General features: G+C 36.4%; 1 protein-coding gene across 2 annotated transcripts in view; it reads right to left on the bottom strand.

Moving 5' to 3' along the window:
• ALCAM (activated leukocyte cell adhesion molecule) overlaps positions 1–17700 on the bottom strand; it is a 72776-nt gene that overhangs the window by 21069 nt on the left and 34007 nt on the right. For both annotated transcript variants that reach the window (XM_063444610.1, XM_063444609.1), the window contains exons 4-11: positions 15435–15499; positions 9217–9304; positions 8002–8184; positions 4670–4797; positions 3848–3977; positions 2510–2622; positions 2175–2307; positions 603–736 (exon numbers count right to left, since the gene is read on the bottom strand). In XM_063444610.1, the coding sequence (XP_063300680.1) occupies positions 603–736; positions 2175–2307; positions 2510–2622; positions 3848–3977; positions 4670–4797; positions 8002–8184; positions 9217–9304; positions 15435–15499 (974 nt within the window). The remainder of the gene's footprint in view (positions 1–602; positions 737–2174; positions 2308–2509; positions 2623–3847; positions 3978–4669; positions 4798–8001; positions 8185–9216; positions 9305–15434; positions 15500–17700) is intronic.

Genomic DNA, 17700 nt, shown 5'->3' on the forward strand with positions numbered 1-17700 from the left:
ATATTAAGCATTTTGAGAGTATAATAGACGATATGTGCATATTTTTCCATGCGGACAACTTTCTTGAGTGCATGTATAACAGTGTTTTATTTTTTTTTTCTGTGGACAATTTTCATGTTTCCTCCCCCCCCCCACAAATTGATTATGCTTATGTATGTATTTTATCAACATACTTCCCATTATTTAGCAAAATTTGAATTGTTAACACAAGTTTATTCAAAGGGAATTTCAATTTGCAGAACAAAATAGCGGAATTGGAAAAAATCTTTACTTCAGCTTTCCTTCCAATTTAGACGGTGTGCCTAAAATTAGGAATCTGGTTTAAAATCCTAACATTTCTCACTTGAGTGGTCTTTTACTTTTGTAGTCTTTAACATTGTTTTTCCCCTTTCTTAAATGCTATTAAGGATTTTAAGGACTATTGCTCATTCTAAAGAATTTTCAGGTCTTATAAAAATACTGCTTGATGCGCTTTGCACAATCACTTAAGGATTACGCATTTTACATACTAGAAACTTGTATGAATTAGACCATCAGAGATAAATATATGTTTTCCCAATAACACATGTTTAATATTCAAAATAATGTAAGCAATAACATACTTTGTTTAGGAATAATCCATTGCTCATACTGGTACACTGGACCTCAGGCCTTGGAAAACCTTCCACTTCATAAATGATAGTTTTTCTTTTCCCATCAGAGTTAACTTTTTTTGATAGTTTGAGTCGTGGGTTGCCTTCAAAGGAATTGATTCAAAGACATGTATTTAAATTTAAACTTACACAGTATTTAATATACCAGAATATAGTTGAACATTTTAACAAGTGCCCCAACAGGCAATGATCCGATGTCCATAACAATACAGGAGTTTTGTAACTGCTCTAATGGACAGTGCATATCATTAGGTACCCATTGTACAGCGCTACAGAATCTGATGGCGCTATATAAATAATAAAATAATATAATATTAGGTGAAACACCAAACACAAGGCTAAAAGAAAATGCCATTTTAACTACGGACAGCCCTATCATCCAGATATATAAAGAGAAAAAATATGTAATTAGAAACTAAAAAAAAAAACTTGCATAAGAAATGGTAATAAAAAGATGTTCACAGAGTCTGTTAAATGAAAAGCAAAGAGTGTGACAGCACATTAACTAGCATATGTAACCTGTAACCTTTTTTGTCCACAGATAGAGTTCACAAAATGTATATTACCCAGAATAAGACTTAAGGAGAACTCTTTCAAACCTGAGGAGTCCACACTAAAGCATAGCTCTCTTTATTACATAAATATCCTGACCCATGCCACATCACATTATATGAATTTTGCCCAGAAAGAGCGGTCCAGAAGAGAAATGTAAAAAGCTAATTGAAAGGATCACTCTATACATCATAATAACCAGTGCAGCCAGTTGTAGTGATTATGATGGAAATATTATCTTGACACCGTTCCCCGGAGTTACATCTGTGGTGCAATATAAAACTGGTCTGTATGTGCAGCGTTTCATACTTTAACACTGCATATACAGGCGCCAAGCACCATGGCCACTTCAAAACACTGATGTGGTCATGGTGTTTAGAGTAATCCTTTAAATATGGGCAAATTCTACGTGAGCTCCAATTTGATGTTGAACTGCAACATGTATATGTTGCAATTTATCAATAAAAATAATGAGAGCTTACTTTTATTTAACTAGCCTTACACAATATTGAAATTATTCTATATGGACTGTATAAACGGTTATGTTTAAGTCATTTACGTGCTTTGAAAATCCCTTAGAGGCAGCACTGGAAATTTGGGTAGTTTCATTTCATAAAGCTCAACAAAAGTTACACAAAAAGATTAAGATGGACAGATCACAATATTAGAATACATATAGACATGAGGCAAGTAATTAGGAACATGAAGGCTGATTAACGCGAGGCAAGGTGAAATGGCACCAACATTCATTTTGGTCTCCACATCACTAACATTTTCTGTTATTAGATAGATTTACTTAACAAATTAGACAAAAACAATCCATGAATATTTCTTTTAAAGTAATACAAATTACGTTTTCTCCCCCATCATGAAGAGTTTTACAATTTTTAGGTGATGGCACGCTTTATTTGACACATGCCTTTACAAGTCCAAAATATATTAAAACAAAACACAATAACATGCTCTTACCTTCTACAATTAGATTGAGAGTCTCTTTTCGCCTTAGACCGTCAACTTCAGATAGGACAGTTTCACATTCATAAAGTCCTGAATCATGATACTGCAGGTTTGTAAATGATGGCCGTAGGAGTGTTTTATGATCCTGTCATAACACATTAATATTATTTGTTGCATTCAATGTTATGTTTAAATGTGCAATGTAACAAAGAACATATCCAGGCAAAATACATTTCATAATGCATCAATGTAGTCCACTCTCTTGGCCAACATCACATTACTGCAACTGAATAGGGAATTAGTTAAATAAATATGTGCTAGTAAGTAAATGGTTGTAGAATACTTACTTTCATCCAAGTGACTGAAACATCTTTACTAGCAGATGCTCTACATGTCACAGAAAGAGTATCTCCAATTTCTTTGGTAATCTCCCCACTCGGGGTCAAAAACAAATCCAAGTCTGAAAAAACACAAGAACATGATTTGTCTTAGGCAGTACTGCATAGTACACCAAGTACACTGGAAGAATGTCATTAGACATAAAACCTAAATCGAACACTAAAATGCTATGGTTATGAAATATATCCTGGTTAAAATTCAAACATTTTATATTCTAAAACCATCTCAACTATAGAATATACTTTTGGGGGAAAAAAAATAGTCTGTTACTGGACAAATAAACTTTCCTCTGGACTTATGAAATAAAGTCCCTTGAAACCAGATGAGTTAAAAGTAACTTCAACTTTTAGCTTCAGCACGTTTCTCTCTGTCTAACCAGTACAGATGAAGGAAAGGTAGAGCATCCAAGGTCATTCCTTGCACTCTAGGGTGATACAAGGAGGCCAATAGGAACCACGACAGAATCTGGCACTTATTTAACGTGACCCCACATGCCCTCAACAAACAGAATATACTTAGTTTGTTGTTTAAATAAACAATCAATTTGAAGCATCTTTGGATTGAATATGAGATAGTTACCCAGAGCGGTTCAGGCAAAACAACAAGAGAATCTTGCCAATATCATGTGTTTCTTGGTCAACCACTGAGCCACACAGGACTAAAAAGTGGATGAGAGAAATTCAGAGAAATTCTAGGGGAGAAGCTAACTTGGGAGCAGCATTTGGAAGGATTGTATTATGACTGTTTCTCCCTTATCCAGTTGAGAGGCACATTATCCTACATATCACGACATGAATTTTATCAAAAGAGAAAGAAAATAAAAAAAATTTCACACACAAAAAAAAAATAAAAAAAAAAAGTGTTAACCTTTATTACCAGGTAGCATCCTAGTCTTACTCATCCAGAACAGGTAGTGATAAATGCTTCTGTCAGATTTAAAATAACAGAATTTGTAGCTTTATAAATGTCCCCTATGATCATATCTAGTTTCTCTAAGAAAATAAACATGGGAACCTTTACAGATTTTCGAGTAATTGCCAAACTTTTAGTCGTCAATGCTGATAAAAAAAAACAAATAAAAAAAAAAACCAAGAGACGGCAAGTACAAGCACTTTTGCAAGTGACAAACGTAGAAAGAACGTAGAAAGAATTATGTATTTTCCCTAACACAGCCATAACATGTAATAAAAAAAAAAAGAATATATACTACATTCCATGATTATTTTTCTAAGCAGTTTAATTGTATAAAAACAAATTTGGATCAGACCGAAAAAACATTTACTTACAGTGCACGGTTACTGTTGTTGATGCAATCATATTTTTATTTAACAAAGAACATTTATAATCCCCTGATGCATTTCGTTGTATGTCTGTTATCGGATAGGTACTTGAACCAGTTATCCCTTCAACTTGGCCCTTTATGAAAGAAACGCAGATATAAACGCTCATGACATACAAATGCAGCAAAGTAAAGTATATAAAAACTGAGTAAAAATATTAAACTACAAAAAGAAAACAAAACCTAAAAAAACATACTACAGAATTAACTTCTAAAGCGTACCAAGTAATATTTTTACATTTGTGGATCTGAGGCTACGTATAAAATTGGGAAAAGAAAATATATATTTGCTTTTTCCCAATACAAGTGAATAAAATATGGTGATGTACTGTTCTTTATGTAAATTAGGCAATGTTATCATACAAAACAAAACATTTTCCAACTGGTAGTGGCTTAAGAAATTCATCACATTAAACGGATTTTAAAAGAATCTGCCTAGATAAGTGGTATATTTTTTAGAAATCAAAACTGGTTTAAAAGACAGAATGTCTATTTAAGAATGTCTATTTAAGAGCGCTCCAATATATGCAAATTCTCAAGCGCAATACAATTTCTAGGTGTTTAGACCACACACACAAAAATAGCTGCACATTATTATTATTATTAATTTTACACAGCTACCCAAGTTTTCAATCAACACGTTTAGCAGGTTTCATTAATAATGATCATCAGTCTTATTATCGTACAACTTTAGCAGTATGTAATTATTTGGGGCAGGGGTGTAGATACTCCGTAAACTATATTTCAAGAAAATGATTTAAAAACTTACTGGAGGGTAATACAAAAACTGTTGTGGAGGTGGGTTACCATTTCCAATACATTTCAGAGTGATATTATCACCTTCTTTTATTGTTTTCCTTGGTGAATGGACTTGAATTGTCACCTTCTCTGTAGGGTCTGTGAAGAGAATGGACATATAAAAACAACTGTCAAGTACACAATTATGGTGTACATGGTGTGCAATTTGAAATGAGTGAATTATACAGCATTGTCACATTAAGCAGGGCAAGGTAATTGCTTTAATGCATTCTTTATACATGGATTGAAGTTAATGGGTACTTTCTATACTGAGAACTGTTCCTAATTAAAGAGTTCTTCAAAGAAATCCCACAACACAAAAAAAATATACAACTCTTAAACAAAATGTTTTTAAAAGAACATTTTCATCAGTACAGCATAAACCATTACTTTTTTCTTTACAAAGGGACCAGTAGGAACAATGTCACAGTGGGAGTTTCATTAAGCTGGATTTTAACAGCATTACTTTAAATATTCTATTTAGATGAAGCTCATCTACTGTTTACGCAGATTAAGTATTTTTTTGCGGCTACATATATCCAGCCTTGCAGGATACATTTGAAAATGATAGAAATGTCATTGTATTTTTCCTTGTATAACAATTTCTCAACAAATAAGTATGTTAAAAGTAAAAATGACTCTCTTTAAAGAATGAATTGCAAAAGCACTCACAAAATGTTATTCCATAAAAGGGACACCAAGCACAATTACCACTACAGTGGCCTTTTGTATGATTTGACACTCGCCCTTGGGTGCCTGTTTTCCTTCAATATTGCTCAAGAAGACATTCTCATACTTTGGCAATATCAATTTTCCGACATAAATTGCCGACATAAATTGTCTTTTGAAGTCACTTTAAGCACTGCAGCATTGTTTACTGGTGATGGTGATTAGTAATTCCCATTTGAATTAACATTTTGCCAATATTTGCAATATCTCAGTTGTAAAGAATCCAAGTTGTGGATAGTATTTAAAATTTTGAAGACTGGATCTAAATAATTATAGCAAGTTTAATTCAACCTGAAGCAGTTTTAATATTTCTTTATTTTTGTTATCAATTATTTAATTTATGTTTAATATCAGCTTTTATTTAATCGACAAATACTTTAGAGATGCTTAGATGAAAAAGGGACTCTAAACCAAGACTGTTATGCATGTTAATATCGGATATATTCACTACATAACTAGATTTACTTCTCAAAATACAGAAATAATCAATTTTTACTACAGTCTGTTCAATTAATAGGTCTTTATTTTCTTCTCCAAAAATCACCCCATCCCCCTCTCCCCAAAATCAGACAAAAGACACTCTTTGGGAAGTTGCATTCTGAAGCTCAATACAACTACAGAAAATGTGCCTTTTTAGCACAATTGTATGTTGTACTAACACACTAGACCCTTTGTATTTAAGCACTGACGGCGAGCTGCATCTGTGGACAATGAAATATAATGTGTGGTCATGAAAAATGACCATTTGAGCTTGCATATGAAAAAAGTATCTCTTATCTAATCCACTGGATCAACTCAAAGATGGACACAACAAACAATTTTTCTTTGCAGCAAGAAGGGCATCAGCTTTATTGTGAAACCAATGTTGACTGCTTCACTGCACAATCCTTTTAAACCCCATCCAGCATGCCTCAATAAACTGCACGAAAATTGATGTCCCTCTCATGACATCACATTCACCAGAATACACCAGTGATGGATATTTAAACCAGATTGTTTGTATGTGCATAATGCATTCTCCGTAGAGGCTAGTTTGATCAGAAAAGCCAAGACACACTAAAAGAAGGTTTATTTCTTAAACATCAAGAGAATGCTTGAAGTAACAAAATCTAATTAAAATGTTGACATTTTTCTCCATAAATACAAAATTAAAGGGTCCTGCGTCTCTTGAAGATTATATATTTTTTTTTAAAACCATCAAGCAAACATTAAGTAAATATACAAACCAAATCAAAGCAAAAAAACAAAAAAACAACAACTCCCAAATAGGAGAGTTTTTTCAGTCTTCATACCACCCATCTCAGTTTCAGATTAGTCCACTTATGACAGAAACAAGGCATTGAGTAGCATGTGGAAAGAGAAACCAGACACCAGAGCCTGCTCTTAAAGATCACACCGATCAGACACCTTTCTTCTACCCTTGTCAGGATTTGGCAAGGTGAAGAGATCTTTCAACTGCACATGTCTAAATCTGTAAGGCATGCCCAATGCCATTTTCCAGCATTTCTAGATTAACTGATTGGTTAGACCAGAGTTCCACCTGGAGTGGGTGGGGAAAGCATGAGAAAGAAGAGGCAGGTACATATGAAAAAAGTCATAATTGCCTGCTTTTCTCCGCCTGCAGAGCGAGGCAACGGTCTCATGCAAATCTAAAGCTTTTAAATAAGACAGTTGTCTTAGAGAGATGGATGTCCATTTAATTTAAACTATCCCAATAACGGTAAACACAGCATAACAGAAGCAAAGGATGAGAACATAAGACCCTATTTAATCCACTTTATCACATACAACAGAATCATCACCAAAGGACAACTCAATGGGCTACCATGGAGTGGTCTCCTAAACCAGTTATTCTCATGATAATAGTAGGAAGTGTATTGTGATAAGAAAAATAAGGGTGGGATTCCTCACTGCACCCAGAGTTAATGAGATCAGTTCCCACATATGGTAATTTTAAATTCTTTACTTTGAGAGATCAGGAAACAGGAGTGATTAAAGGCATAAATTAGCATGTGGCAAAGCTTAGAGAAATTGTTACACACAAATTGGTAGTTAACACAGTGAAATATAAATTTTGTTCTGTGTTACATCTGTAGTAAACAGTAAATACTAAACACATGTCTTTGTTAATATAATATTAATTTGTGGTACTATTCCAGTCTCTTGTCTTTATACATTCACTGTCATAGTGAGAGAGTTGGAAACGTATAAAGAATATAAATGTGAAGATAGAGAGGGGTAAGTAAGAGTCAGAGAGAGGGGGGAAAATAAAATTAGAGATTCCCCTATACCAGCACTCCACCGACCCACCAATCTAACCACTTCCCTTGTACTCCTCCCACAACTGCCCCACTTTAATAAATATATTCATGAAGTTACGAACTTGGGCTGTAGGTTTGCCTATTAAGTAATTATCTTTGAGTTTCAATATTTTCTCTTTATTGGGCATTTCTGTTCCCAGCCAAAGCTGCACCACAGTTAGTCACGCTGCTATTGTGATTCAATTCAATAAACATATGGTCATTTTAGAGAAGACATTACTATACACAAACATGCTTTTAATATGATACTTACAGTAAATATCGAAGACAGCCAAGTCAGATTCAGATGACATTTGTCCATTTGGCATATAATAAGTTACTTTACAGGAGAACTCTGCATCTATATCATCTTTAGTTGCCATATATTGTAGTGATGACTGCATGTTATGAAGACCACTAGTTGAATTTCTCGCTTTTATGTACTCTATGGATATGACTGTACAAAACAAAGGGGGGAAAAAAAGTACATTTAAACAAGTATCTATTGATCAAACAGTCTAAAACCAATAAGATGTGTTTTCTGATAATCTGTAAAATTCATATTTTTCTTTTCATTTACTTCCGGTATTTCAAAAATTATAGGTATCAGAAAATATGAAGCCTAATATCTACCAGGTATATAAGCCAGAGAGTAGAACAAGTGGCTTAAAGCCTCGCAGAACAAGAAATCTGAATTTCTATTTAACAATGTGATGTTAAGGCATAGTAGCAAGCTGCAAACAAACATTTTAAAGCACATGGAACCAATCAAAACAGGGTGGAAATTAATATGTGCAATCCATTTCTATTTCTGCCAAATTATTTTCCACAGTCGGAATAATTTAGTTCTACTATTTCAAGTAAAAAAAAAAAAAAACATATAATAAAACAAAACATAGTATTTATGATTAATATAGAATCAATGTTATACCAAACTGTATATTATACACATTTGTATAAAACACCTGAAATACATAATATTTATGAAACTAAGATCATATTTTGAATATATTTCGATTTAAAGTATAGGACTTGAAAGTCAGAACTACAATATGTAATAAATTGTAAAAACTTGTTTTTTTGTTTTATGTTTTGTTTTTTTCTTACAGGAAATTATTTCACAAAATCTAGGACAACAATTTAACATCTACTACACTGAATTCCATTGAGGTTTTTTAAGTTAAAGGTGAATATGTCAATGCCTCCCAAGTACAGGAAATACATGGTCTCACACACTCCTTTTTTGATCGACTGTCTGCCCCATTCTGTTACTTACAAAAGAGCCAACTAAATAACTGCAAAGCCCAAGGCTAAAGATCAGAGGTTATTTTAAACTGCACTACATCCTTTTATTGTTGTTTTTCATTAAATAATTAAATTTTATTAAATAATTTTAAATGGACGCAGAATTTCAAAAAGCCATTATAATCTATCTTCTGTAAGATAAAGAGATCTGGTTAATGTGCAGCTTAAAATAATTTAAAAATACCTTCATCCACAGGTTCAAGGATTTTTCCATTTCTATACCATGTGATGTTGCCACCTGGATAGCTTTCCATTGCAACACATTCACCAACCTGTAACAAAGAATGATAGAGTAACTTTTCAACAGGGTTTATATGCCATTTTCATTTTAAAGGTAATTGGATATGATTTACTGCACATATTTGGACCTTTAAAAAAAAAAAAAAAAAAAAAATATGATTAGTGATTGAATACTAACTAAATCCAATCTTGACCTTGATTTAATATTTTTGGATAAGCTTTTCAACTACGGTAATTTCTTCAAAATAGTAAAATCTCAAAAATATGTCACAAAAACTATCAAAATATTAAATGATTTAAACGTTTATCCAAATATATTAAATTGAGGCCCTTATTGGAAAATGATGTAGTTACTGTTATACTTTTTTCTTTAAAAAATTATTAAGGGATGATTTTTGCAGGAATATAACATTTGGTGTACACACCAAGTTAATTTAATATTGTTTATTTTTTTATTTATATCGTGCTCCAATTCAGTATACATTGTACATGAAGACACATAGCTGTAATGTACTGCATAAAAACAACTAGACCAGATATAAATACATGACAGAGCTAGAGAAACACAAACTGGAACGACGTTTTTTAAAACAAAACTAAAGCAAATAAAAGTAGTTTTAAAACAAAGCAGAGCAAACCAGGAGGGCGTGTTGATATACAAATGAAATAATCGGCAATATTTAATTAACAGTGGACGATCAACCAATACCCATCTTTAGGGCGAGCAACATTTCAAAACTGAGTCGCCCAAAGGCGCAGGACCTCCAACATCCCATAAAGGAAAGCAAAGGTATTGTGGCTATGTGGCTTTGTATCAACTGGATAAGTATGCATTAACTTTTTTGGAAATTAGGTTTTTGAGCTGCCCCGCAACCCAAATATTTCACTGGTTGTGTTCTCCTCTGCAAGATCTGGCATAGAAAGGTTGCAAAAATATGGTCGCATCTACTAAGAATATTGCTTGCGTATGCCAAGTGTGCAGATCATGCCAGACACCACCATCTTGTCGGCCGCTAGACTTGTTGGCCACGTATTGGAATGCATTATATAAGATGTAGTAGAACTCCTGGGACCAGAAAAAAAGCCCACCAGTCCAAAGGGGGGTGGGAGGGGAAAAAGAGGGCAGTAAATTCAAATCACTAGACTAGGTCGGCTACAGGTGGGTGTCTTAAGTGCCACATAAGCAAGTAGGCCACCAAAAATACAGTGGTGCCTGAATGTAGGACGGGGCTGCTTCCGCGTAATTCTGCATCGCAACCAAATTGCCTTAGTTTTTTTACAATCCACTTTCCTTTACAGAAACTAGATCTCTTAAGCCTCTTGAACCCCAAGTCAATATAACACTTTTAAAAATGCAGCACATCCTAAAATATTTTTCATATAATTTCACGAAATCATTTGATTGAAAGCCATTATCAATATTAAACAAACCTGTGGCGAAACCAACCTCGCCACTGGGCCCTGGAGAAGCCTGTTTGCTAGCCTCCTACCTGCTGACTATGGCCCCTGGGTTATTTGGGGCATATTGTACTGTATATTGCTGCTACTGGCCCTTTTAACAGCATCTATGGACATATTGGGACTTTTGGGACTACTGTCCCTTTAAGACTGTGATACATATTCTAGTGTACTGCCTGTAATATTATATGTGTATTAAGTTTAACCTGGGATATGTATGCAGCATTCATCTGATTGTTCGGTAGAATCACTCCATTTATTATATTGAGTGAAACTACCGAACAACCAGACCACCCAGGAATAAGTGTGCCTCCAATTACAGTTTGCAACAATGTTGCAAACGGGTAATTGGCAATCCATGTAATGTATTCTTTGTCCTCTGGGTGGCCGCCATTCGGGAAACAAACACGTGGCGGCGGCCATCTTAAACTACCGAACAGCGGTGTTTTGCCGTCGAGTGTCTGGAACTAAAATCGGACACTTGACTAGGCAAACACCGCTGAGACCTCCATACTTCCAGAAATTCGTATGGAAACTACCGAATGACCCGCCGTTCGGTAGAAAGAACCCCATAAACAAGGGAATTCATTCAAACCCTCTCCAGGCTCTATAACACAGGCAATTCGCCTGTTTTCATTCCCTTGTTTGTGACCGACCGCAGGGCCAAAATGCATGGAACTGTTTTCGGATACTTTACCCATGCGGTCGGTCAAATCTTTGGAACCCCATATCTCACGAACCATTCATCCGAATGACTTGAATTTTGAATATGTTGTCCCCCTGAATAAAGGCTATCCGATGCTGGATTTAAAGGTGTACCCCCGGGTTTTGGGGTACATCCAGAACTTGGCTGAAAAAGTGTACCGGATAATTGAGTTTAATGTTATCTGAGGGGAGGGGATGTGTGGGCTGAACCATGTATGTGATTGGTTATTTTATGCCTCCCCCTGGGTGTGGCCTGTATGTGGATTAGTGTAATAAAAGCCAGGCTGGATGAGCCAGTCCAGAGTTCCTGTTTTACCCTCAAAGTGATGTGTCGTCTCATTATTGGGGGAAGGATTTATTGTATGCTGTTCCAGTTGACTGCTAGGAGTACAAGCCTATTCGTATGGTTCCTATTCAATGGTCTACAGCATTCCAACGCTTGGGAGAATTTAAAGGTTTCTCGGATTCGGTGATTATGGTGTCTGCCAGAGTGCTTGGAGTCCTCAGGAAGCGCTAGGAGCATCCTTTAACGGAGGTACCAAGTCGGGGTGCCAGTGGATCCGTTACAAAACCTCACTATTAACAAGAGATACAGCTGAAAAAAACTAAATGCTGGGTGTAATGCGACTTTAATTTGGACAATGTAGAATGCATCAGTCATAGTGAATTGAGCAAAATGTAATTGGTTAAAGATCAATTAAACTTTTTTTTGTTAATTGTTAGCATTATATACCCCATGTATCACGTTGTAAACATTAGAGCTATAAATGCAGAACACTGGAAAATAAGGGGCAAAGTCAAAATCTATTGCAATGTCAAAAGTTCAAAGGGGCAGTAGTTCTGAAGTGTATAAACACAAGGGTAAATCCAAAACACACAGTCACACTTGAAACACACTGACATAGAACGGCTGAGCAACTTGCTGGGTGCAGGCTTAAGACAATGCTGGGCACTGGCGTAAGACAGCTGGACACCCCATTCCTCCCAGGAAAGTATGCTTCTCCAGATGAAGTAAGGGATTGCTGCAAAAAGTCCCGGATGCCTCATGAGCAGTCTGATTCTGAATGCCCTGCCTCCTTTGTTGGCGTACAGCAAGGAAGCAGGTAAATGTAAGCCTGACACAGTGTTTGTTTTCAATAATCCTACATCTTTTAGACCATCTCCGAAATGCAGCTAAAGTTATTATGCTATCACTGTGGAAGAGACAGCAGTCAAAAAAGAGTTATGGTTTAAAATAAGTTGAAAAATTAGAGTCTTGACCTTAGAAATGGAACAAACAAGTACATGGTGCCATTCGTTTTTTTTTGTAAATCTGATTTTATTGAGGTAGTTCAATAGAAAAAGGAGACACAGAAAATGAGGCTCGCAGGCCTCCATGTAAAACATTGTGGTAAATTATAACATATATTATCCATCAGACTATAAAATACGACATAATGTTGCGATATGTAGCATGTGCAACTTTAAGGTAATGCGTAATGAGAAAGGTATAAGACATGGCTGGTGCATATGCGGTGTGTATTTCCATGGTGTGAGGGTGTTTTCCCAATGGTCAGGTTCGGGTTGGAACCTTGTGTGTATCCGTTGGTTACACTCCATGTTCTTATCACAACATTCTGTGTGTTTGTATACACCGCTTTTAGACATCAAGTGTGGCTCTTGCGTTCCTGTGTCATGGATAGGTTAAATGGGGGGGGGGGGGGGGTAATTGTTGTGGAAAGAACAAGTGAAATGGGGAGAAAGGTTACGTAGGCCTAGAAGAGTCCTTCCCTGGTTTCCGCATTTCCTAGTCGTAGCGGAGTGGGTGAGTAGCTGGTACGTGGTGTTCGAGATTTGTCTAGATGTGTTGTGGTGGTTTGTGTTGAGTATACAAGGTAATGCAATCTAGTCCGCTGTCAGGCTACTTTCTCCCGCTATAGGAATGTCAGGAGTCTGGTCTAGTGTGATGTGTCGGGTCTTCCTTTGTAAGTTTCGGGGACCCCGCGGACCCTGATATTGCACCTGCGCCCCCTGTTATCTAAATCCTCGACTGACCTTCTCATTTGCAGTATCAGCTCCCCTTGGCATGTAAGGGCCGTGTCTGTTGCCAATTTCCGTGCGAGCGTTCCAGGTCCTGGATGCGGCCTGTCTGTGCCGTCACCTCCGCCCGGATTCCCGCCATTTCAGCACGGAGGGCATCTTATATGGTGGTAGTGAGGACTAGGAGGTCCGTTTTTGTGGCCATGGCTGCAGCCATAGTACGGAGTTCTTCTCCTATCCTCTCTAACGCAGCACCATGTGGTTCCCTGGGGGATGGGGCCATCGGCGCCATATTGGATCCACTTGCCTCCCCGCTCGTGTCAGGTTGGGACTGGATAAATCCGTCAATCGGGCCGTGTGGCTGACCCGTCTGGGAGCCCCTCGGGGTCTGGGGGGTAACCGTGCATCTGTGGCACCCCATAAGCACTAGTAAGAGCTGATTAATAGGCTATTTAGTTCGCTGGCGGTACGGAGCTCACAGCTTTGGCGTCCATCCCGGTCAGAGCTCAGGCCACGCCCCCATGGTGCCATTTGTTATATCTTGTTGGGAGTACATCACCTTCCTGCTGCAGGCTGAGGAATGACCCTCACATTAGTTTTTCTGTGCTTCGATTTTCTAGAAAGGGGTGCTACAAACCCACATTGTTTATATATGACTGCCACCACTTGTCAATATCCACTGACTTGAATATACAATTATGATCAGGTCAAACAGTGCAAAACGTTCACCATTGACTTAAGCAAATTATTGCTTCTTACATCTTCCTTTTTCTCTTCATCCCAGTATCTGTTCCCTCTCCACCTTCAAGCCCTTGATCTTCTCTCACATTCCTTTCTACTTGTCCCTGGTCTTCCCTATTTGATAGAAGTTAATGTGATCTCTCTCAGTATACATTTAACCATCTAGAGCCTTTGTTGGGAATGCTTTTTCATATAGATTGCTTCAGCTGGGTTGGGGATGGTTATATGCCTTAAAAGGGCACTCCACATACCTAAAAGTGCTCTGTGTGTGAAGAGTGTGTCCTTCATTTTACAAAAGTCCAGATTTCAATGAAAATTGGCCTTCTTACCCCACCCCCCCCCACCAAACTGTCAATTAGACACATGATTACTTCCTGGTTTGGTTGGCTCTGTGGAGCTAAAGTTAAGAGGCAGGCAATTACCCAGGGTACCTGCCTTGCAAAAACTTCTTATTGAGTTGCATTGGACAGCGAAAAAAACAAACAAACATGGTCTGGATTAGTGTGGGAGGGCTTGTAAAGACTGCAGACAATAGATCTGCAGCTTTTGCAAGGTGTTTTTAGATATACCCCAATGAGACTTTTTTATAATTAAATGCATGCATGTTTTAATGGGGGAATATCTACTAAATTATATAAAAAAAGAAAAAATACAAATATTTCCATTGGAGTCGTCCTTAAATTTATTTTATGCCTTCTATTGTCTATATATTACTTGCCAACAGATCTGTGAAACCCCAGAATTTCTATTTATCACAATGTTTTCTTATTTTAAGTGCATATTTCTTGAAGCCTCTTAATAAAATCAGATTTAAAAATTTCAAATAAGCACAGGGGGCAGTTGGATAATGGATCATGTTATGGAACTAGAATGTTTGTTTTTGTAAAAGTTTACAAACATGGTCCAGATATCCAGAGACTTTGCGCTCAGAACAGCTTTTATTTTGCAAGTGATGCAGATGGAGAGTAAGTGCTTTTGAGGTTACGAGCTACAGGTAAACATTTGGCTTTATGCCAATTCTGGCTATGGTATAAACATACCGGTATTTGTTATTAGACTTTAGTGGCCTTCATTGTTATGCACTTGCATAGAAATTCTAATAGAAGAAACACTTTTCTGTATCATAACGTTTGCAGTACATTTGAAAATTTTAAAAACACATGCTCTGTAAAAGCTGCTTGGAAAAAAGGAAAATATGTGGTTATATAAAGAACAAAATATGTTTGCAACTGAATTCACCTTGTTTAGCTTTCCTGTTTCCATGAATGTTGGTTGGTTTATAATCACAGGTGTGGATGGTGGCTCTGGAACATTAAAAAGAGAGTGAGAAGGTTATTTTATGAAGTGTCCTATGTAATTCACATACAGCAGATCATACTTTCTATTTAAACATACAAGACAGGCCAACCAACATAAAGGTTTAATTAAATCTAGATTGGATGCAACAATAGCCAGTGATTGGCATATGGAATAGTGGTTTAGTTTGACATCAGACAAACAGAACGTCCAGTTAAACTGCCTTTTAAATAAAATATCAAAAGGAAAGCATACATTTTGTTACACCCTTGTTAACTGCATTCCCTATTCTGTACAAGAAGAAAGCTACATAAAATATATACTGTCCTAAAAACAAACATAGCACAAACAAATTACACTTAAATCTTTCAAGGCTACCCAGCAATATTGATTATGAGTGACAAATAAGGGAATTCAGTCGAAACATAGGACTTGACAGTATTTGGGTGCTTTGAGCCAATTATGGGCATGGAATTATTTGTCTAACATACATTTGTTTGTTGGAGACGGAATCCAGAAGAATTGAGTTTTGTCCATAAATGTGTAGGACCATCTCTAGGCTCTCAATCGGCTAATTTGAATAAACTATTGCTGACTTTTAATATTGATTTTGCACACATTGTGTGTCTGTTGTCGGCACACATTGTATGCTATCCCCAGACAACTTAGACTGCTTGTGGATGATTGTCACACACAGTGTCAAAGCTCCTGCTGCCCAGCTCTCAGACTATTTAACTGTCTAACCCTTGGATATTTTAAAAAACAAATTGGTTCTGTTTATATATCTGCAGTTCCAAAATACAGAGGCCATTTGTTATGGTTCCAGGAGGCCCAGGGCACACTTTTCATTTAAGGGGTTAAAATGTTTAACCCCAAAGTGAGCCACTAGTGCTGATCCTAAGGTTCCCACAGGCAGCATCTGGCTTCTGAAATCTAAGTTTCAGGAAGTGCGGAGTGCCGTCAGGCAGTGGCACCACTGATTGGCTGAGAGCATAAGCTGAAAGCTCTCAGCCAATCAGTGACTCCACATTCACAAAACTATCTTGAAAAAAGTATGTTTCTTTTCAACCCAGTGCATGCCTGGGGGAAAATTGGCGCTGAAAGATCACTTTGGGGTTAAACCGTTCGAGAATGTTTTAACCCTAAAGGTAAGAGTTCACATTTAATTTAGATTAAAATATGATGCCCTTTAACCCCTTAAGGACGGCGGGCGTGCTATGCCAGCCGGCAGCATAGTACGTCTCCGCCATCCAGGGGACTTACCTGGCACCCCAGGCAATCCCCTTGCGGCTGATTCGGTCCTCCTGGGCCCTGTGATCGCGAGGTCCTTGCGAGGACATTACAATCACATGGACGGAATAGCCGTCCATACCAGTGCCAGGAATGACTGGTAGGCCCCCTGCTACCTTTAATAAAGTTCAATAAAAGTTAAATACAGAGTAAAAAAAAAATATTATGTATGTGTGTGTGTGTATATATATATATATATATATATATATATATATATATATATATATATATATATATATATATATATATATATATAAAAATACAGTTAGAACGAAATTACACAAATCTATATTTTTTTAATTTTTACTTTTTAACATTTCTAGATTTATTTCATAATTATAACCATTTTACGTGTATTTTGATATTTATATATATGTATATTATTAAAATTCACTTATACAGTATATATATATATATATATATATATATATATATATATTTAGATCATATATACTACTAGACAAATTATTTTCATCTGAATACAGTTGACTATGCTATTTTTGCACTAGTAATCTGGCAGCGCGCATCACCTGGTGCATTATACTATAGCTCACTACATATATTACGGTCATTCCACACTTGTATCCATGTATTCACAGTATGTAGTATTTATATGCTGTATGCTATTTTTTCTGACTACTATTGGCTCTATATCCCCCCAATATTAGTATCACATCCAGTTACTTCTATTATAGTTTCCCTGATAGCACAGACGTGTGCTTCTGCTGATGACTTATCAACTATATGTTCACAGAGATTTTTATACTGAGCTACCATGCTCTTTATTAAATGTTCATTTACTAATTTTCAGGTTTTCACTATTGTTTTAGTGTGTAGCACTGTGGGTGATTGCTTAGTGCAATTTTTACTGTATTAAAAACTTTTATTTTTGGTTTTCTTTAGTGGTTCTAGTTCCATA

This window comes from Pelobates fuscus, chromosome 1 (assembly GCF_036172605.1).
Source record: "Pelobates fuscus isolate aPelFus1 chromosome 1, aPelFus1.pri, whole genome shotgun sequence".
In the NCBI taxonomy this organism is placed as follows: domain Eukaryota; kingdom Metazoa; phylum Chordata; class Amphibia; order Anura; family Pelobatidae; genus Pelobates; species Pelobates fuscus.